The sequence below is a fragment of the Hesperophylax consimilis genome, chromosome 3 (assembly GCF_061612785.1).
Source record: "Hesperophylax consimilis isolate HC1 chromosome 3, BYU_Hcon_1.0, whole genome shotgun sequence".
In the NCBI taxonomy this organism is placed as follows: domain Eukaryota; kingdom Metazoa; phylum Arthropoda; class Insecta; order Trichoptera; family Limnephilidae; genus Hesperophylax; species Hesperophylax consimilis.
The window spans coordinates 37,259,541-37,275,127 of NC_142838.1; the positions used below are offsets into that span (position 1 = coordinate 37,259,541).

At 32.7% G+C, this 15,587-nt stretch overlaps 1 protein-coding gene across 1 annotated transcript in view; it reads left to right on the top strand.

The window, feature by feature from the left end:
- The window catches only part of LOC149425418 (myrosinase 1-like), a 50,146-nt gene extending 42,817 nt beyond the window's left edge, over positions 1–7,329 (top strand). Inside the window, exons 6-7 of the mRNA XM_089650634.1 lie at positions 1,976–2,217; positions 3,696–7,329. Of these exons, the coding sequence (XP_089506760.1) occupies positions 1,976–2,217; positions 3,696–3,987 (534 nt within the window). The 3' untranslated portion in view covers positions 3,988–7,329. The remainder of the gene's footprint in view (positions 1–1,975; positions 2,218–3,695) is intronic.
- Positions 7,330–15,587: the final 8,258 nt, after the last annotated feature.

A 15,587-nucleotide genomic window follows, 5' to 3' on the forward strand; every position in this document is an offset into this window, starting at 1 on the left:
CAGAGAGAACATGAAAGGTTTCTTAGTAGACAGTGATAGATTTTGATTGTGGCCAAGGGAGAAGATTCTACATGGGATGTCACTATGTATTATTTTTTGTGTTCATATACATTCCCTCGAAGTGTAGTTACGTCGGGAAGTGGTTCTATATAATACAGGTTTTTCCAATAAGAAGTGTTATTTTGATATTCAATTGTAAAAGATCAATGGTTTCGTTGCTTGTGTGGCACGTAGCGCCATCTTGTTGAAAGTAAACGTTGTCCAGATCAATACCACCAATTCCGGCCATAAAAAATCATTAATCATCTCTCGATAGCGCAATCCACTCACCGTAACTGTTACTCCAGCCTCATTTTCGAAAAAGTAAGGTCCAATGACTCCGCCGGACCATAAACCGCACCAAACAGTCACACGTTGAGGATAGAGAGGCTTTTCAACAATAACTCTTGGGTTTTCCGAGCCCCAGATGCGACAATTTTGCTTGTTGACGAAGCCACCGAGGTGGGAATGGGCCTCATCACTCAAGATGATTTGCATTTGATTCACTCAAGTGAATTTTAATAATTTTTAGTTGTTGAAGCGTGTATCGTTCCATTTTTATTAATGACGTAGTTTTTACTTGTCAAATGTCAAAAAATGACAGCTTCAAAAGTAACATCTACCGAAATAGCGGGCTATTCAAAATAACACCTCTTATTGGAAAACCCTGTAGTACAAGCATATTGTATATTATTTGAGCTTCCCTTCTTTGTTTAGTACTACACATTCAAACATCGAGGAACTTATTCTTTGAAAGTATTTTGGCATCTCAATATAGTTGTAACTTATAACATGGATGAAGGCTTCCCAAGTTCCAGATTATTTTCAAGAAGATGATTTTTTTGTTTGAATAAAAGCATAAAGCTTTGATTCGTTGTAATAAATACTTGTGATAGTAGTTTTCATAGATAAAACTGTGTTTTTTTTTATTAGTTTATATACCAACCTTAACTTTCCATCGAAAAATAGGGCACAAATTAGGTATATTTTGGCCTACATGCTGTCATTTACATGTGTACGCCTCTGAGACGTATGTTGAGGCTTTATGTACCAATAAAATAGATTAGGTTTCTTAGGTTAAACAAATTAACACTCTGGTTGGAGGACATCCGAAGCTGTAAGCTTTCCTACCTTAAGACTTATGTTTAATTGTAGTTAAGTAAGTCTACAAAGTTTGCCTAAGCTATATTATTGCACTGCATTGCGAATCTTATTAAATAATACATCTGTAAGCTATGCAATTGCCAACTAAGATAACACTAACACGAGATAATAAATTTATAGAGATGAAAGAGTTCAGTAAAAAAGTTATAATGCGGCAAAGCTTAACAAATATAATAAACATTATTTTTGGGACTGAATTTTGTGGATTTCGAACTTTTTTTTAGGTGTTATTAAAAAAAATATATCACGTTGTTTCATGCCACTATAGGTGTAATTTTATCCATCTTGACCAGCGTAATATATTTATAAAAAAGGCACTTCATGCTAAAATCTTTCTAACAGTGGTAAATATATACTTTTAGTATCGTCCAGGTGAAAGACTACAATTTAGAGTCAAAACTATTCTTGAAATGACTTTAGTCGTCTTTAAGGAGCAGATGTAAAAAATCAGATTCTTCCAAATCTTCCCCCTGCCCATCTCCTTCCCCCGTCCATATTGCAGTCTCACAACGTACCTCAAATTGGTAATTCCATAACCAAACTGGCTCCAAAGTCAAATTTTTGCTCTGCATTCACATTTAAAACAAATAGAGAATTGCTCAATTCATGGCTTATCAATTCAATTCCCGGCCTGTCTTGCACCAGTAACAATGTTAAACAATCCTAAATAAATAAATTTTTGCTCCGTGGTGGTTACGTTCTATAAAATACTAGCAATAAATCATCTTTACTATCTCTTCAATTTACTAATGATGTAAAATCCTTAATTTAGGCTTATCCCATCGGATTGAGGAAGCAGCTCACGATGATCAAAGAAGATTACGATAATCCTGAGATAATCATCACAGAGAACGGTGTCTCCACAGTGAAGGGTCTGAGAGACATGGTGCGCGTCAACTACATGAACTCCTACCTGGAGGCGGTCCACCAGGCCATCACGGAGGACGGAGTCAACGTCACTGGCTACGCTGCATGGAGTCTCATGGACAACATGGAGTGGACTGACGGATACACGTAAGCGCTTTATTTTCTTGTCATCATCATCACATCATCTGCTTCCCCTTGTCGTGTTCGGGTTGCGGATCTGTTTCCTCGACAAGGTGTCTCCATAGGGGTTATTCCAGTTCTGCTTAAGGATAAGGAATTGTCCTTTACTTTTTTTATTTAAGTAGTGTCTATTTATTGTTTTTGTGTTTAATTCGTAGAACGCCATTTTTTTTAAAATTTAATGTAAATAAAATTTAATAATATTATTATTAAGTTCTGCAAGTATTTATGGTTTTTGTTATTGTTACAGCTATTTCGGCTTTCAAGGTAATTTTCACAGTCACAGTTGGAATATTAATAAAATACTTGCAGAACTTAATAATAATATTATTAAATATGATTTACATTATATTTAAAAAAAATTAACCAGTGTCGATTCTGGTTCTACTTAAGCATAAGGAATTGTCCTTAACCTTAAAATTAACGACTCTACGTTAACTAGTGTCAATTTTAGTTCTACTTAAGTACATATAAGGAATTATCCTTAACCTTGAAATTAAATACTTTTTCGTCGGGTTCTATACAGGTTCTACTTAATGATAAGGATTTTTCACAAAAACGACTTTAAATCAAGGATTTCAATAGAACATGCAGATTTTATATTAACTATATCTATACATATTTTACTTAGATTGTTGGTTTGAGCGTGTTTTTTTAAATATGATAGTGGAAATGCATTATTGGCGTGTCATCGTTTGAGACTAGATGCGAATGAATTAATAACAATAATTTATGTTATAAACGGCCTTCAAGCAGCAATTTGCTTGCAAATATCGCAGCCGTGACACGGGTGTGACAATAGGGCAATGACCCTAGAAGCGAAATCCGAAGGGCACCCCAATCGACATGCAAAAAAGGAGATAAAAAATATTCCGTTTTACCCCCGTTTTAAATAAAATGTAAATGATTTTCTACCATCTGAAACATTAAAAAATACGTTTAGTTTTTATATAAAGTGGTATAGGTCAGTAACAATATCGCCAACCGGTTGAGTGACATTTAGAGGACGATTGAGGATGGAGCTTGTGATTGGAATTTGTGCATTTTAAATACTTACTGATGCTATTTACTTACGTGTCCAACTTACCTATTACTAATTTGTTTGCACAATTGAATGACATGATTATTATATTATGAAATAACGGTGATAATATTTAATAAGTAAATCAAAAATTCTGTGAATTTGCTGTCATTCGGAATTACCTTTATTTATTTAGTACATGTAATACATATTGTACAGTTGTAAACTGTTTTGACTGTCCAACTGGGAGGAATTTCCGTTTTATCTGCTTGTTCAGATAAACATAAAATTCATCTTATTTATTGGTATTACACAATTTCTACATTCTTTAAGGCCTAGTTACGGAGTCGCTTTAACCTTTAATTACATAATTTCACCTCAATGTATTACATTCGTTCTCACAAACGTGTTTTAATTTTTACAGGCAAAGATTCGGTCTATACGAAACTGACTTCGACGATGACAACAGGACCCGAGTGCCCAAGATGTCCGCGCTGGTCTACAAAGAGATCGTGAGGACCCACGTCCTGGATCCCCTTTACCTTCCTCTGGTTCCAGAAAAACCCGCTGGACCCTGGGTTGGTCTGGTTCCAGTCGTTGCAATCCTCGTAGTGGCCGTCTTCCTTATCAGTTTCATCATAGTCCTGAAGAAGATTGGAAAGGAGCGCATTCTAAACGCAGTACGCTCAGTCAGGCCATCTAAGGAGGCTTGTTGAACGGGTTTTTAAAAAATAATACGATTTTATGCCAAGTCTTATGAACAGTGACATTTAAATTATGGTTTTTAACGAGAATTCTCTGAAGTTACACTCATAATAACTCAGACTAGATGTCTCTATTCTATTTTTGATTCTATGACAATTGACACACAAAACATATTACCTATCTTCGAACCGAACAATTTTTACCATGTGATACAAAAAAGTCAAACCTTTAAAGAATATCCACAGATAGATAGATTGTGTATTTTTTATAAGAAAATGAAATACAGGAGTTTCGTAAAAATAATAACGACTGGTGACAATTTATCTGAACAAACTGTTCTTTGTACTTCTGAATAGTTACCTGACGGAATGGATGCCATAGTTAATAATTAATTTAACCTCAATTTGTTCGTATTTTATTATAATTGTTAGTTATATGATTTGATTGTTGACATCTTAGCAAGCTGTCGTTTTAAGATTGCTGTGCTTGTACAAAAGATGAGGTTATGATAAGTAGTAATGTTTAATTATTATTAATAAATTAATTTTACGAACGTAATGTTTTATTACTAGATACTTGTTTTAACATGTGACAGAAAAACAACAAGAATTTTGAATTTTAACATCAGACGAATATTTTGTAGTGACTCAGAAATAATTATTTAACCACCTTTTCAAATAATGTAACAATACAAAGCATACAAAAAATATAGTATGGAAGTAATTTTTTTTTAACGAATCTGTGAAAATTGTTTATTATAGATTTTGTTTGTAATATGATAATGAATATTTATCTAATAGAAAACACATTTCTCTTCTTGATGGGAGTAGATAAACAAATAATTCAAAATAAAGATAACAAGTTCTTATTTTAATGGACAATATGCGAAAAATGAAGTATTGGTAATAATTTCGTAAAATTATCTAGTATTAGAGTTCGATCGAAAAATCATATTTACTAATGGCCGGAATCGTAATTGATCGGCTAATTTTTATGATCTCCTGAATTATGATAAATAATTTAAACTAATTGATCCGATTATTTCACGACAAAATGATTTATTTTTTAATGAAATCGAAAATAATTAACGTTTTAGCCATAACTAGCCGAAACTGAAACTGATTGTACGGTCGGACTTTTAAAAACTTACTGGTGTTATTTCATAGAAATACATTCTAGAATAATAAATAAATATTAATTTTTAACAATGATCTACTTTTATATTTAAGTTTTTAATGAAAATTTGATTTTTAATGTAGTATTTCTTATGTATTATCCTAGTGATTAGGTTTTTTTTTAAATAACGTACTTAATTAAATTTAAAAGGAATTTAATCAATAATTATTTTTGTTCTGCCGTATTTAATGTGATGTTTTAATATTTATTTTTATTTAATCAATTTAGCATTTATTTCTGAGAATATGGGTAAATTTTCCCCTTTGTGACGGGAAAAATAAGACTTTTTAGTATTTTTTTAAAACACTGAGCGCCAGATTACGTACTGAAAAAATACAATAAAAATATTTCAATTATTGATTAATTATTTTGATTTTTGTGTAAAGCTACAATAATATACTGGAACAAGGTAGAGAAAACAAGACAAACTGAAATATATTTTTTTAATTTTACTAACTTTTTGACGAAAGGTTTTTATTGAAAACCCAAATACTTTTTGTACATCATTATTAAATTTATTTGTATTTTAGAAAAACATAAAGTATTTGTACTAGTGTACTAAGGTACTGCACAGTTACTGTAAACAGACATTCAAATTAAAATATAGAGTCGAATCAGTCGGCTAGTCAGGCGCTAAAATTGACACATTATATCATACATAATTATGACTTGTGGCTTGTGTGATTAGTAGATTAAGTACAAATGAAGCATTCCATTTTATACACGGTGTCCGGAAGATCGAAGTACAACCGGGAAACTGGAATCACATAGAAAAAAAAATTATAACTTTTTTCCATTTTTTTTGTTAACAAAACTATAATTTTTTTTTGAGACTCATTTTAAAAAACATTGAAAAACTGATGTTAACCCCATTTTTATTATCTAATTTGACATAAAATTCCAAAATCTGCACATAATTGTAATTTTAGAAAAATCATCAAAATAACGGGCACTATTGCAAGACTTGGGATGGATTGTTTCGGAGAACTTGAACAATTCTTCAAATTTCAAAGTTAATTTTCTAGTTCTGTGAAAGATATTTTTAAGTTCTGTTTTTATTTCAGTTCTTTCAAGCAACTAGTCTATAATGATATAATAACAGAATTTGAATAGGACTTTCACAGAACCCGTAAATGAACGTTGAAATTTTATGAATTGTTCAAATTCTCCGAAACAACCCGTCCTTAGGTTCGAACTTTAAAACCCATTTTCTTAGCCTATATAGCGCCAAACGGACTGTAATTTTGGAATCGTGATCAGAATCATGGTCCAAACCGAATTCAGTCCTAAAGTCTGCACAAAGTGTCATTTTTTGTAATATCATCATTTTTATGGGCGCTTCTTTGAGAATTGGGTTCGAACTTTAATAGCCATTTTTTCAGGCTCTATGGCGCCGATCAGGCTGAAATTTTGGAAAAGTGATAAGAATCACAGTCTCTAGCGAAATCAGTTATAAAATCTGCATAAAGTTGCATTTTTTTAAATTCCATTTCTCGGAAACTAAAGTTCGAATCAAAAAAAGTTAAACCTATCACCAAATTGAATCCAAATGTGATATATATTCCCACTTGAACCACGAGTTTCCTGACACTGTGATTTTTTTTTAAATTTTGTGATGCAAAAAAATGGGACCGAAAAGTGAAGAGAAGAGGAAAGTCGGATGATAACCGGCGTCTGCTATTCAGATCCAGTTACTGGTTTAACCTTATAGCGTTTTGATACATTTGACGATCAATAATAAATGAAGCATTTCTTTAGTATTATTTCTTTGTTACTTAAATATAGAGTTTATAGGGAATTTTAATTAAATAAATTTATAATGAATATGATAATTTTTGATGAAATACGTCCCTTATTGTGTCTGTCCTTTTTAAATTATTCAAAAAATTTAAATTTTGTATTTTTATAATAAACCATTTTATTTATCAAGAGCGTGGCTTAGTGAGTTTTCCAACCCATTCTGTGGATGACCGCTTTATGCCATAGATCCACTGAGATTGATGCTGTAATGTCGTATATCGAAATAATCGTAATATTCAAAGAATTTTATTAATTTTACATGATTCAACTCCGAGTTTGCCAATGTTTTCATTTTGTTTGTATTGTATTATCTACTTAATTATCTTTGTAAAACATCTTTATGGATCGTGAAATAAAATAAATATAATTTAAACATTTATTTCTTGGATTTATTTCGTACAGGCATGAGATGATTTGAGATTGGGTATTCTAACTACACATCCGCCTTGATTATGCACACAGTAATGCTGTCGAAAAGGTTGGCTAAAGAAGGGTATAGCGCAGCACAGCATATTACCCCAAAAATAAATCACCGATAGTATCTGTGCAGAATATCTGGTTCGGAACGGATACTATGAATAAAACAGTAAGTTGTTTTTGTATATAATTTTTATTGTACTATTGTCTGTAAAATTATTACGATTACACTACATTTTTTTGCCATGGAACACTTCCCTCTGGAGTTATAAAGTAATCGGCAAACTGTTCTCTAATACGAAAAGCAGATTGTGATGCAGGTCTGCCCCGTCCAAAGATATTAGAAGAACACAATATCTTTGGCCCCGTCTTTGCAAATCGCTCATGGGAAACGAACCTAGTTCCCTTCGCCATGAACCTTCTAATAGGTTACCTTCAGAGTCTTCAAAATCAAAAGTTTGTGGAGGTGTATATATGGATCTGGAAACTGTCTTACGTCGTAAGAAATTATGTAAATATACACAAGCAATTACCACGAGTTCACAATTAACTGGTTTTAATGGAAAAGGTTTAGTGAATACACAAAACACCACAAATAAAATGCCAAAAACATTTTCTATAATGCACTTGAGAGTGGTGGATGAAAACAATGCACTTGAAAGTGATATGGAGTTAGAGCCATCTCAATCACCAAGGCCTTCATCGAGTGCTACAACATCTACATCTTCGAGGAAAATAAATAAGACAGATGAAATTAAGTGAAATATTTGAGGTTTTGAAAAGTGCGAAAAAAAAGATGGATGAAAAGGAGAAGAATGATCCATTTGATATTTACGGTGAATATATTGCTGCTGAATTAAGAAGTGTTAAAGATGACCAAGCCGTGACACAGGCAAAGTACCATATTAATAATATACTGTATGAATTAAAAATAGGACGATATAATACATATTATGGATATCAAACGGCATCTTCTCATCCATCATCAACACCAAATAATGTCCAGGAAACTGAAATACGGGAAATTGAGAGACAGGAAACAAATACACTAGATGCGATATAAGACGACACAGAACATTCGGCTATATTAAACTTAGTTAACTATCTCAGTGATGAATCTACACAATAGCAAATACTGTACATTTATGTTTTTTTTATTATTAAAATACTTGATTACACAAATAGTGTTTTTGTACCTACCTTGACATATCCTGACAGTGAATTAATTAGTTCTTGACATACATGTGGTATGATTTTGCTGATCAATTGTTTTGATACTCTGAATGTGTATGAAAGAGAATTGTATGAATCTCCAGTTGCAAGATATTGTAATGTAATAGCCAGCCTCGTTTGAGGTGAAACTGGCTGACGAATATTTGTTTCCCTTTTGGCTATTGACGGACCAATCATTTCCAGAAGATGTTCGAAATCACTTTTCGACATTCTCGTAAAGTTAATAAATGATCCATCTGTCATTCTGAAGTCACTCATCAAATTTTCTCTTTGCAGAAGATAGTTTCGAATCCACCATCTTTTTCTCTTTTTTAAAATTGAAATCCTATTCATCATATACAGAGAACACAACAAAACTACTTCCTCGGGCAACATTTTAACGCAGACTGGTGTGTGGAGAACCTGTATCTATTTCAACAAAGTTTCCAGCAACATTCTCTCCGCTCATCAACAATGTTGATCAAATGTTGCTAAACTAATGTTTACTATGAATACGGGGCTTTACCCCTCGGCTACGGAAGCCGTAAAGGGGTATGGTACCTACCGCACTTCGAAAAATAAATATAATTAATTGTCGATGGAACAATAAGATGTTTCATTGCTATTGCTACATAGCATTGTTATACTCTTAAGTACCCACTACACACTTACATTACAACTATTTTATAGTAATAATTAAGTATCATTTCCACTGTGGTAACACCACATAATAAAAACTTTCCACTCGGCTTAGAACTGTGATTTTGAGTATATAAGGAATAACTACGTGGGGATATACAACAAAACAAATCTTAATTTAGATAAAAATCTACAGTAATCCAAAGACAAATTAGTTTTAAACAAAGTTGAAGATAAACATGACTATGAAGTACCTACCTAAATTATTGTTAATTCATTCCGTAAATGTATTATCTGTTTGTGCTATATTGTGAGTTAACATTATTGAGAGTGAGCGAGCACACATCTCAATCTGAATATAAGAAATTAGTGGAACATGCTATACTAGACTAACTGCAAACGATGGACTTGTTATTCCCAGATAAATAAGGTAAAAAAAACCATAGAGCACAATTACATTATATTCATTTATTGATATTAAAAAAACTACTATATTAATCTTACGTCAATGATTGAAAATAATAATTTAACATGTACAGTTCCTAAATTAAAAAAAAATAGAACATTTTTCTAAGAACCCGGTGACGAACTGCTGTTTTGCAAATCAATAGGACATCATTGTAATTATGTAATGGAATACACCTTATTATTTTTGATAATTCATAAAATAGGTTATTATAATAATAAAATTTTATATATTACAGTAACCAACTAAGTGACGATGACAATGTAAAATGCATCGTTAAAAAAATATAGTAGACCCTGTGATAAATGATAAATATGCATGTAGTAGTAGTAGTAGACCCTGTGATAAATGATAAATATGCATGTAGTAGTAGTAGTAGACCCTGTGATAAATGATAAATATGCATGTAGTAGTAGTAGTAGACCCTGTGATAAATGATAAATATGCATGTAGTAGTAGTAGTAGACCCTGTGATAAATGATAAATATGCATGTAGTAGTAGTAGTAGACCCTGTGATAAATGATAAATATGCATGTAGTAGTAGTAGTAGACCCTGTGATAAATGATAAATATGCATGTAGTAGTAGTAGTAGACCCTGTGATAAATGATAAATATGCATGTAGTAGTAGTAGTAGACCCTGTGATAAATGATAAATATGCAACTAATAGTAGTAGTAAACCCGGTAATAAATAATAAATACGCATGTAGTAGTAGTACACCCTCTGATAAATGATAAATATGCATATAGAATTATGCCTATTTATCACAGGGTCTACTACTAAGTAGACCCTGTGATAAATAGGCACCTAAAATAGGCTACCTGCATCACATTTTTTTCCAATTTAGTCGAAAATTCTGTAACATGATATTTTTTAAACCAATTTTTAGACGATTTTTTGAAAATTTTAATTCAAATCCATTTTTTATGAACCGGAAAACCGTACATTATTATTCAATGAGGGGTTTTTTTGAAAAATTCCACACGAATTGCAGGGGATACCGTCGGTGTATCAAAAATAATACATTTTAACAATTAATTAATGTTTAAATACAACTATTTGAATTTCACTTTTGGCAGATAGACTTGTTGTCGATGACAATAGATTATACAACTGTGTTTCGTTTTTAGTGGCAATCTCGTACATACACGCGGTCTAACGCACATTTCTCTGAAATCGGATAACATTACAGCATTTAATGTACCAAATAAATGTCAGTCCTACCCGATCGGCGTTTGGCGAGGTTTGGTAGAGTTGTCGACTCCTGTTCCCGGGAGGAAGGTTTCCCGACGTGGGTAAGTAGAAAAGAAAATAAAACGCGTAAAATTATTGCCCGAACAATTAAATGATTTATCTTTAGAAAACACTATATCCTCATAAAAAAAAATAATAAAAAAAGGTTCGTTAGGCTCAGTCAAAAATAGCGCGCTCTTGGTACCTGGTATGAGACCAGACCACCTGTCTGTAACTCTTCCAGAAATTTTGAACGCGAAAAAAAATTTGTTTTGAGTAATGCGAGGGTATTAATCCGAAGAAATATGCAACAATCATTCTATTGGTACATAAAAATCGATTGATAAGCACGTAAAACTTTTGTATTCTTTCAACAGCTTAACCTTCAGTAAAAACATTTTTTTAAGTTTTAAAAGACATATAGATCAATTAGAGAGAAAAAAACGTTTTTTTTATTGTTCGATTTTTTCCCCGTATCCGTCTTATTGATCAGCTTATTAATTAATATTAAAATAAATAAAACTGGAAGTTGTATCAACAATATATTAGGTACTAATAATCTTAAATGAATACAAAACACATCAATGCCCAATGAATGGCTAATAAGAATGAGCTAAATAAGTAGTCACATATTATCATTTGCAATTGACATAATGTATACACGAGGATAGAGATAATAAAACAGGTCAATACTCTTGCCAATCAGTTATCGCATCAACCTTCAGACACTTTCTATGAACCTCCAATAAGAACGATAGTTAATAAGTATAGTCATTTAATAAGTGCTTCAACTTTTGTCCGCTAGAGGCCTCTAGCTTTATTTGCAAACGAAAGTAGTTTATGTTTCAACAGCTAGATGGTGTCGTGTCGTTTCGCCAAAATAACTTCGTCATAAAATTTTAGACGAGGAGCAATACGACCAGAGATGTGCAAAATGGGTACCCAAAACCATTTGAAACGCAAAAAACACATCTCTGAATACGACATCATATTTAAAGATGAACGCAATTACTACTCGACGTCCATCAGTAGGCTCACCATAACAAAACATAAAAAACCCAAACAAATCCTTAGAAAATTTCCCCCCTAATTGCAGCCATTTTATTGCACACAAATCTTTTCACAAAACCAACTAAAAATCTCATCCTACAACCAATTCTAAACTCATGTTGAAAGAGAAAGGGGCCTTATTGGCCCGGAGCTCTGTATGCCATTTATTCAAAAAAAAGTCCATCAGTAGGTACCTTCCAGCAATACATGCTTTAAATTTTTTTAAAGAATATAAGTCGATAGATATAAAGATTCTCAATTTTCTTCTTACACTTTTTCACTTGTCCGCATTGACGTTACAAGATATATTACAGCATAATTGCCCACATTCAACCCAAACTAAAAGCATTAAATACCTTGGGATCATAATATTGACGTCAAACTCCTCTAGGATTCACACACCTCTTCAGATTGAAAACTAATATGAAAACTCCTCTCTGTGTGAATGGAGTAAGAGGAAAGGAAAATATCGCCAATGAATTTCGTAACTTCCTTTCCATGGCAGGTGATGAAGCGGAAAAATTTCGGAATGTAAATTTTATTTTGAAAACCGAAGGTAATATTACCACTAACATTACTCCGTAGAAAGAGCTGTAAGAGAAATGGCTACAGGAAAAGCCACAGGACATTACTCAATAGCTCTTGAGCACATTAAATATGCTGGGCCAGCGATTCATATTATCCTATCAAAACTATTTTCAAATATTATGCGTCATAATTACATCCAGAATGAAATTACGAAAACGGTAATTATTCCCATAATCAACAAAACTTGATCCATCCGTTATCAATAACTACCGACCGATTTCACTCTCGACCGCCCTGGCAAGATTATTTGAAAAAAAAATTATCGACGGTCGTAACTGACCATCTAAAGACAAAGGATAACCAGTTAGGATTTAAATCTGCACTGTCAACATCTATGGCTATATATTCCTTAAAAGAAACCATCAGCTGTTATAAACTAAGGAAAACGCCAATCTATACCTGCTTTCTAGATCTAAGCAAAGCGTTTGATCGTGTTTGTCACAATAAACTCAGGAAAAGAGCAGTATCGTAAGATATAATAGCGATTCTTTCAATTTGGCACACGCAGCTAGAAAATGTGGTGAAATGGTCTGGCGAGTTTTCCAACCCATTTTATTTAAAAAGTGGCGTACGGCAAGGAGGAAGCATGTCTCCAGCACTCTTTAATATATACACTGATGAACTAATTCAAAGACTTAATAACACTAAATTAGGTTTCCATGTTCAAGGAGTATGTGTAAACAGTATTACTTACGCAGATGATATGGTTCTTCTAGCACCGTCACTTGGCGCACTAATGAAACTACTCCAAATATGTGAAGATTTTGCAAAAAATTATAACCTTGTATATAATACGTCCAAATCAATAGTTATGGTTTTCAAATGAAAAAACGACTAACACCTTCAGTATGGCTAGATGGACGGAAAATGGATGTTAGTCGTAGCGTCAAATACCTGGGACATATTATCACAGACGACCTGGAAGACATCGAGGATATGGAAAGGCAAAGAAGAGATATCCGTTAGAGCAGGTATGCTGTCAAGGCGTTTTCACTTTTGCAGTACATTCGTGAAAAAGATACTTTTCAACGCATTTTACACGTCAGAACTGTGGGTGGATTACACTGCATCACAATGGCGTAAACTAAAAGTCGCTTACAATAAAGCTTATCGCCAACTGTTCCACCTACCGAGATAATGCAGCGCCACGGAAATGTTCCTGGAGGGACGAGTACACTCTTTCAGAGCGCTTCTCCGCCAGCACATGGGAAGCTTATGGCGCAGACTACGCCAATCAAGTAACAAAATTATCACCGCCATGGTTGCCTGGATGGAGTCCCCTCTGATGGGCCTCTGGAGACGGGAGATGTCGAAATATCCTCCATAAACGGCTGCTTAAACTCATTTTTGTGTTTATATTTTATCCTTTTTCACTTAAATTCCGTTTTTTTGTGCCAATCGGAATCACCTATGTATTATTATATATATTGTTACTCTAATTATGTATATTATTTCAAATATGGATTGTATTGCATTGCACTACCCCTGCTTAATTCTGGAATAATTCTTAATTATAATCCTAATTCTTAATTCTGGAATAAATTCGTAGTATTATTATTATTAACCTCAAAAATTCCAAGTTTGCAAAAACGTTTTGAGCGATCGCTTTCCATAATGTGCCAAATTTATAGATTCCAAAAATAGGGATGAACGCATAGATTTACAATTAGAGGCGCTTCTGCATACTGATATCTCGTCGAAACTTGTCGCTATAAGCGGTGCACGCAGATTAGAATCGGTAGTTTTAGTTGGAAAAGTTGGAGGTCAGTTGGAGGTCAAAAAGCGGAACCTATTTTTTCGCTTCATGTTTCACCTACATATAATACATCAATGGAATAACGGTTTCATATGTTTTATATTAATATTTTGAGGAATGGTAATAATGAAATAATATGGTTAATGTATAATATGTATATGACACTAATCGCTCGAGTGGGTAGTTGTGTGAGGCTCAGCAGCATCAAATAAGATAAAACGACTAAACACAATTCAGAAATGCATCATAAAAATCATATTAAAAGTCACATAAGGATGTCAACCACATAAATCTAAATCAATCCATGTTTCAAGTATTTAAAAATCAATGCCAAAATATTCTGGTTCATGATCTCAAAAAAGATAAAATGGCAAGCATCTCAGTAGTTACCTCACATTATCAAAAAAAAAACCTTGATAAAACCAGAGCAAAGTAAATAGACCAGCTAAATTGTAAGTGTAATACTACCTTTGAACCTTTTTTGCTTTAAACTTACATAAATACACAGGAACAAAATAATAACTAGATTAAGTCCACCAAAACTTGGCTTATGGAATTATTAGAAAAATAACTGAATAGTACTTAGTATCGTCATAGAAGTTATTAAAAAAATATATAGAGTAAAAACCATGAAGTTGAATCAGAGAAGTGATTGAAAAAACATACGCAAACCATGAAGTTGAATCATAGAAGTTGCTGAAAACTATCGATAAATCCTAGTTCACCTGGAAAAAAATCTCCTATTGATGAGAACTATTTATTTTATACATATATAATATATTACAAACAAGACAAAACAAAATGAACCTTTGTCTGTCCAACTGGGAAGGATTCCCGTTTCAGGACAGCCAAATTGTGTATTCAGTACATAATATTCTTACAATGGAATGACGATGCTGTCAAAACAACTTTTGAGAACATTGTTGATTGCATTCGAAGTGACAGGATGGTTTCTTTATCCTTGAAAGAATCGCAAAGATGTAATTTATTACCAGGGTCAATTTGGATAATATTAGTAATTGCATTCAGAACAGATGAATGGTTTCTTTCGGGACATCACACGTCTAAGATTATTTCCAGGGCATTTTGGAGAACATTTACAATTGTATATTTAGAATTTCCACAATTATAAATCAGTATAAGACATATGAATCCTATAGTACTATATTTTTAGAATTTCTTAGGTGATAGAAATATTAAAACATTATCTATTCCTTTTCATGTTTATATTTCACACATATTTTTATGATGTCAAAATTGGACAGTATTTTA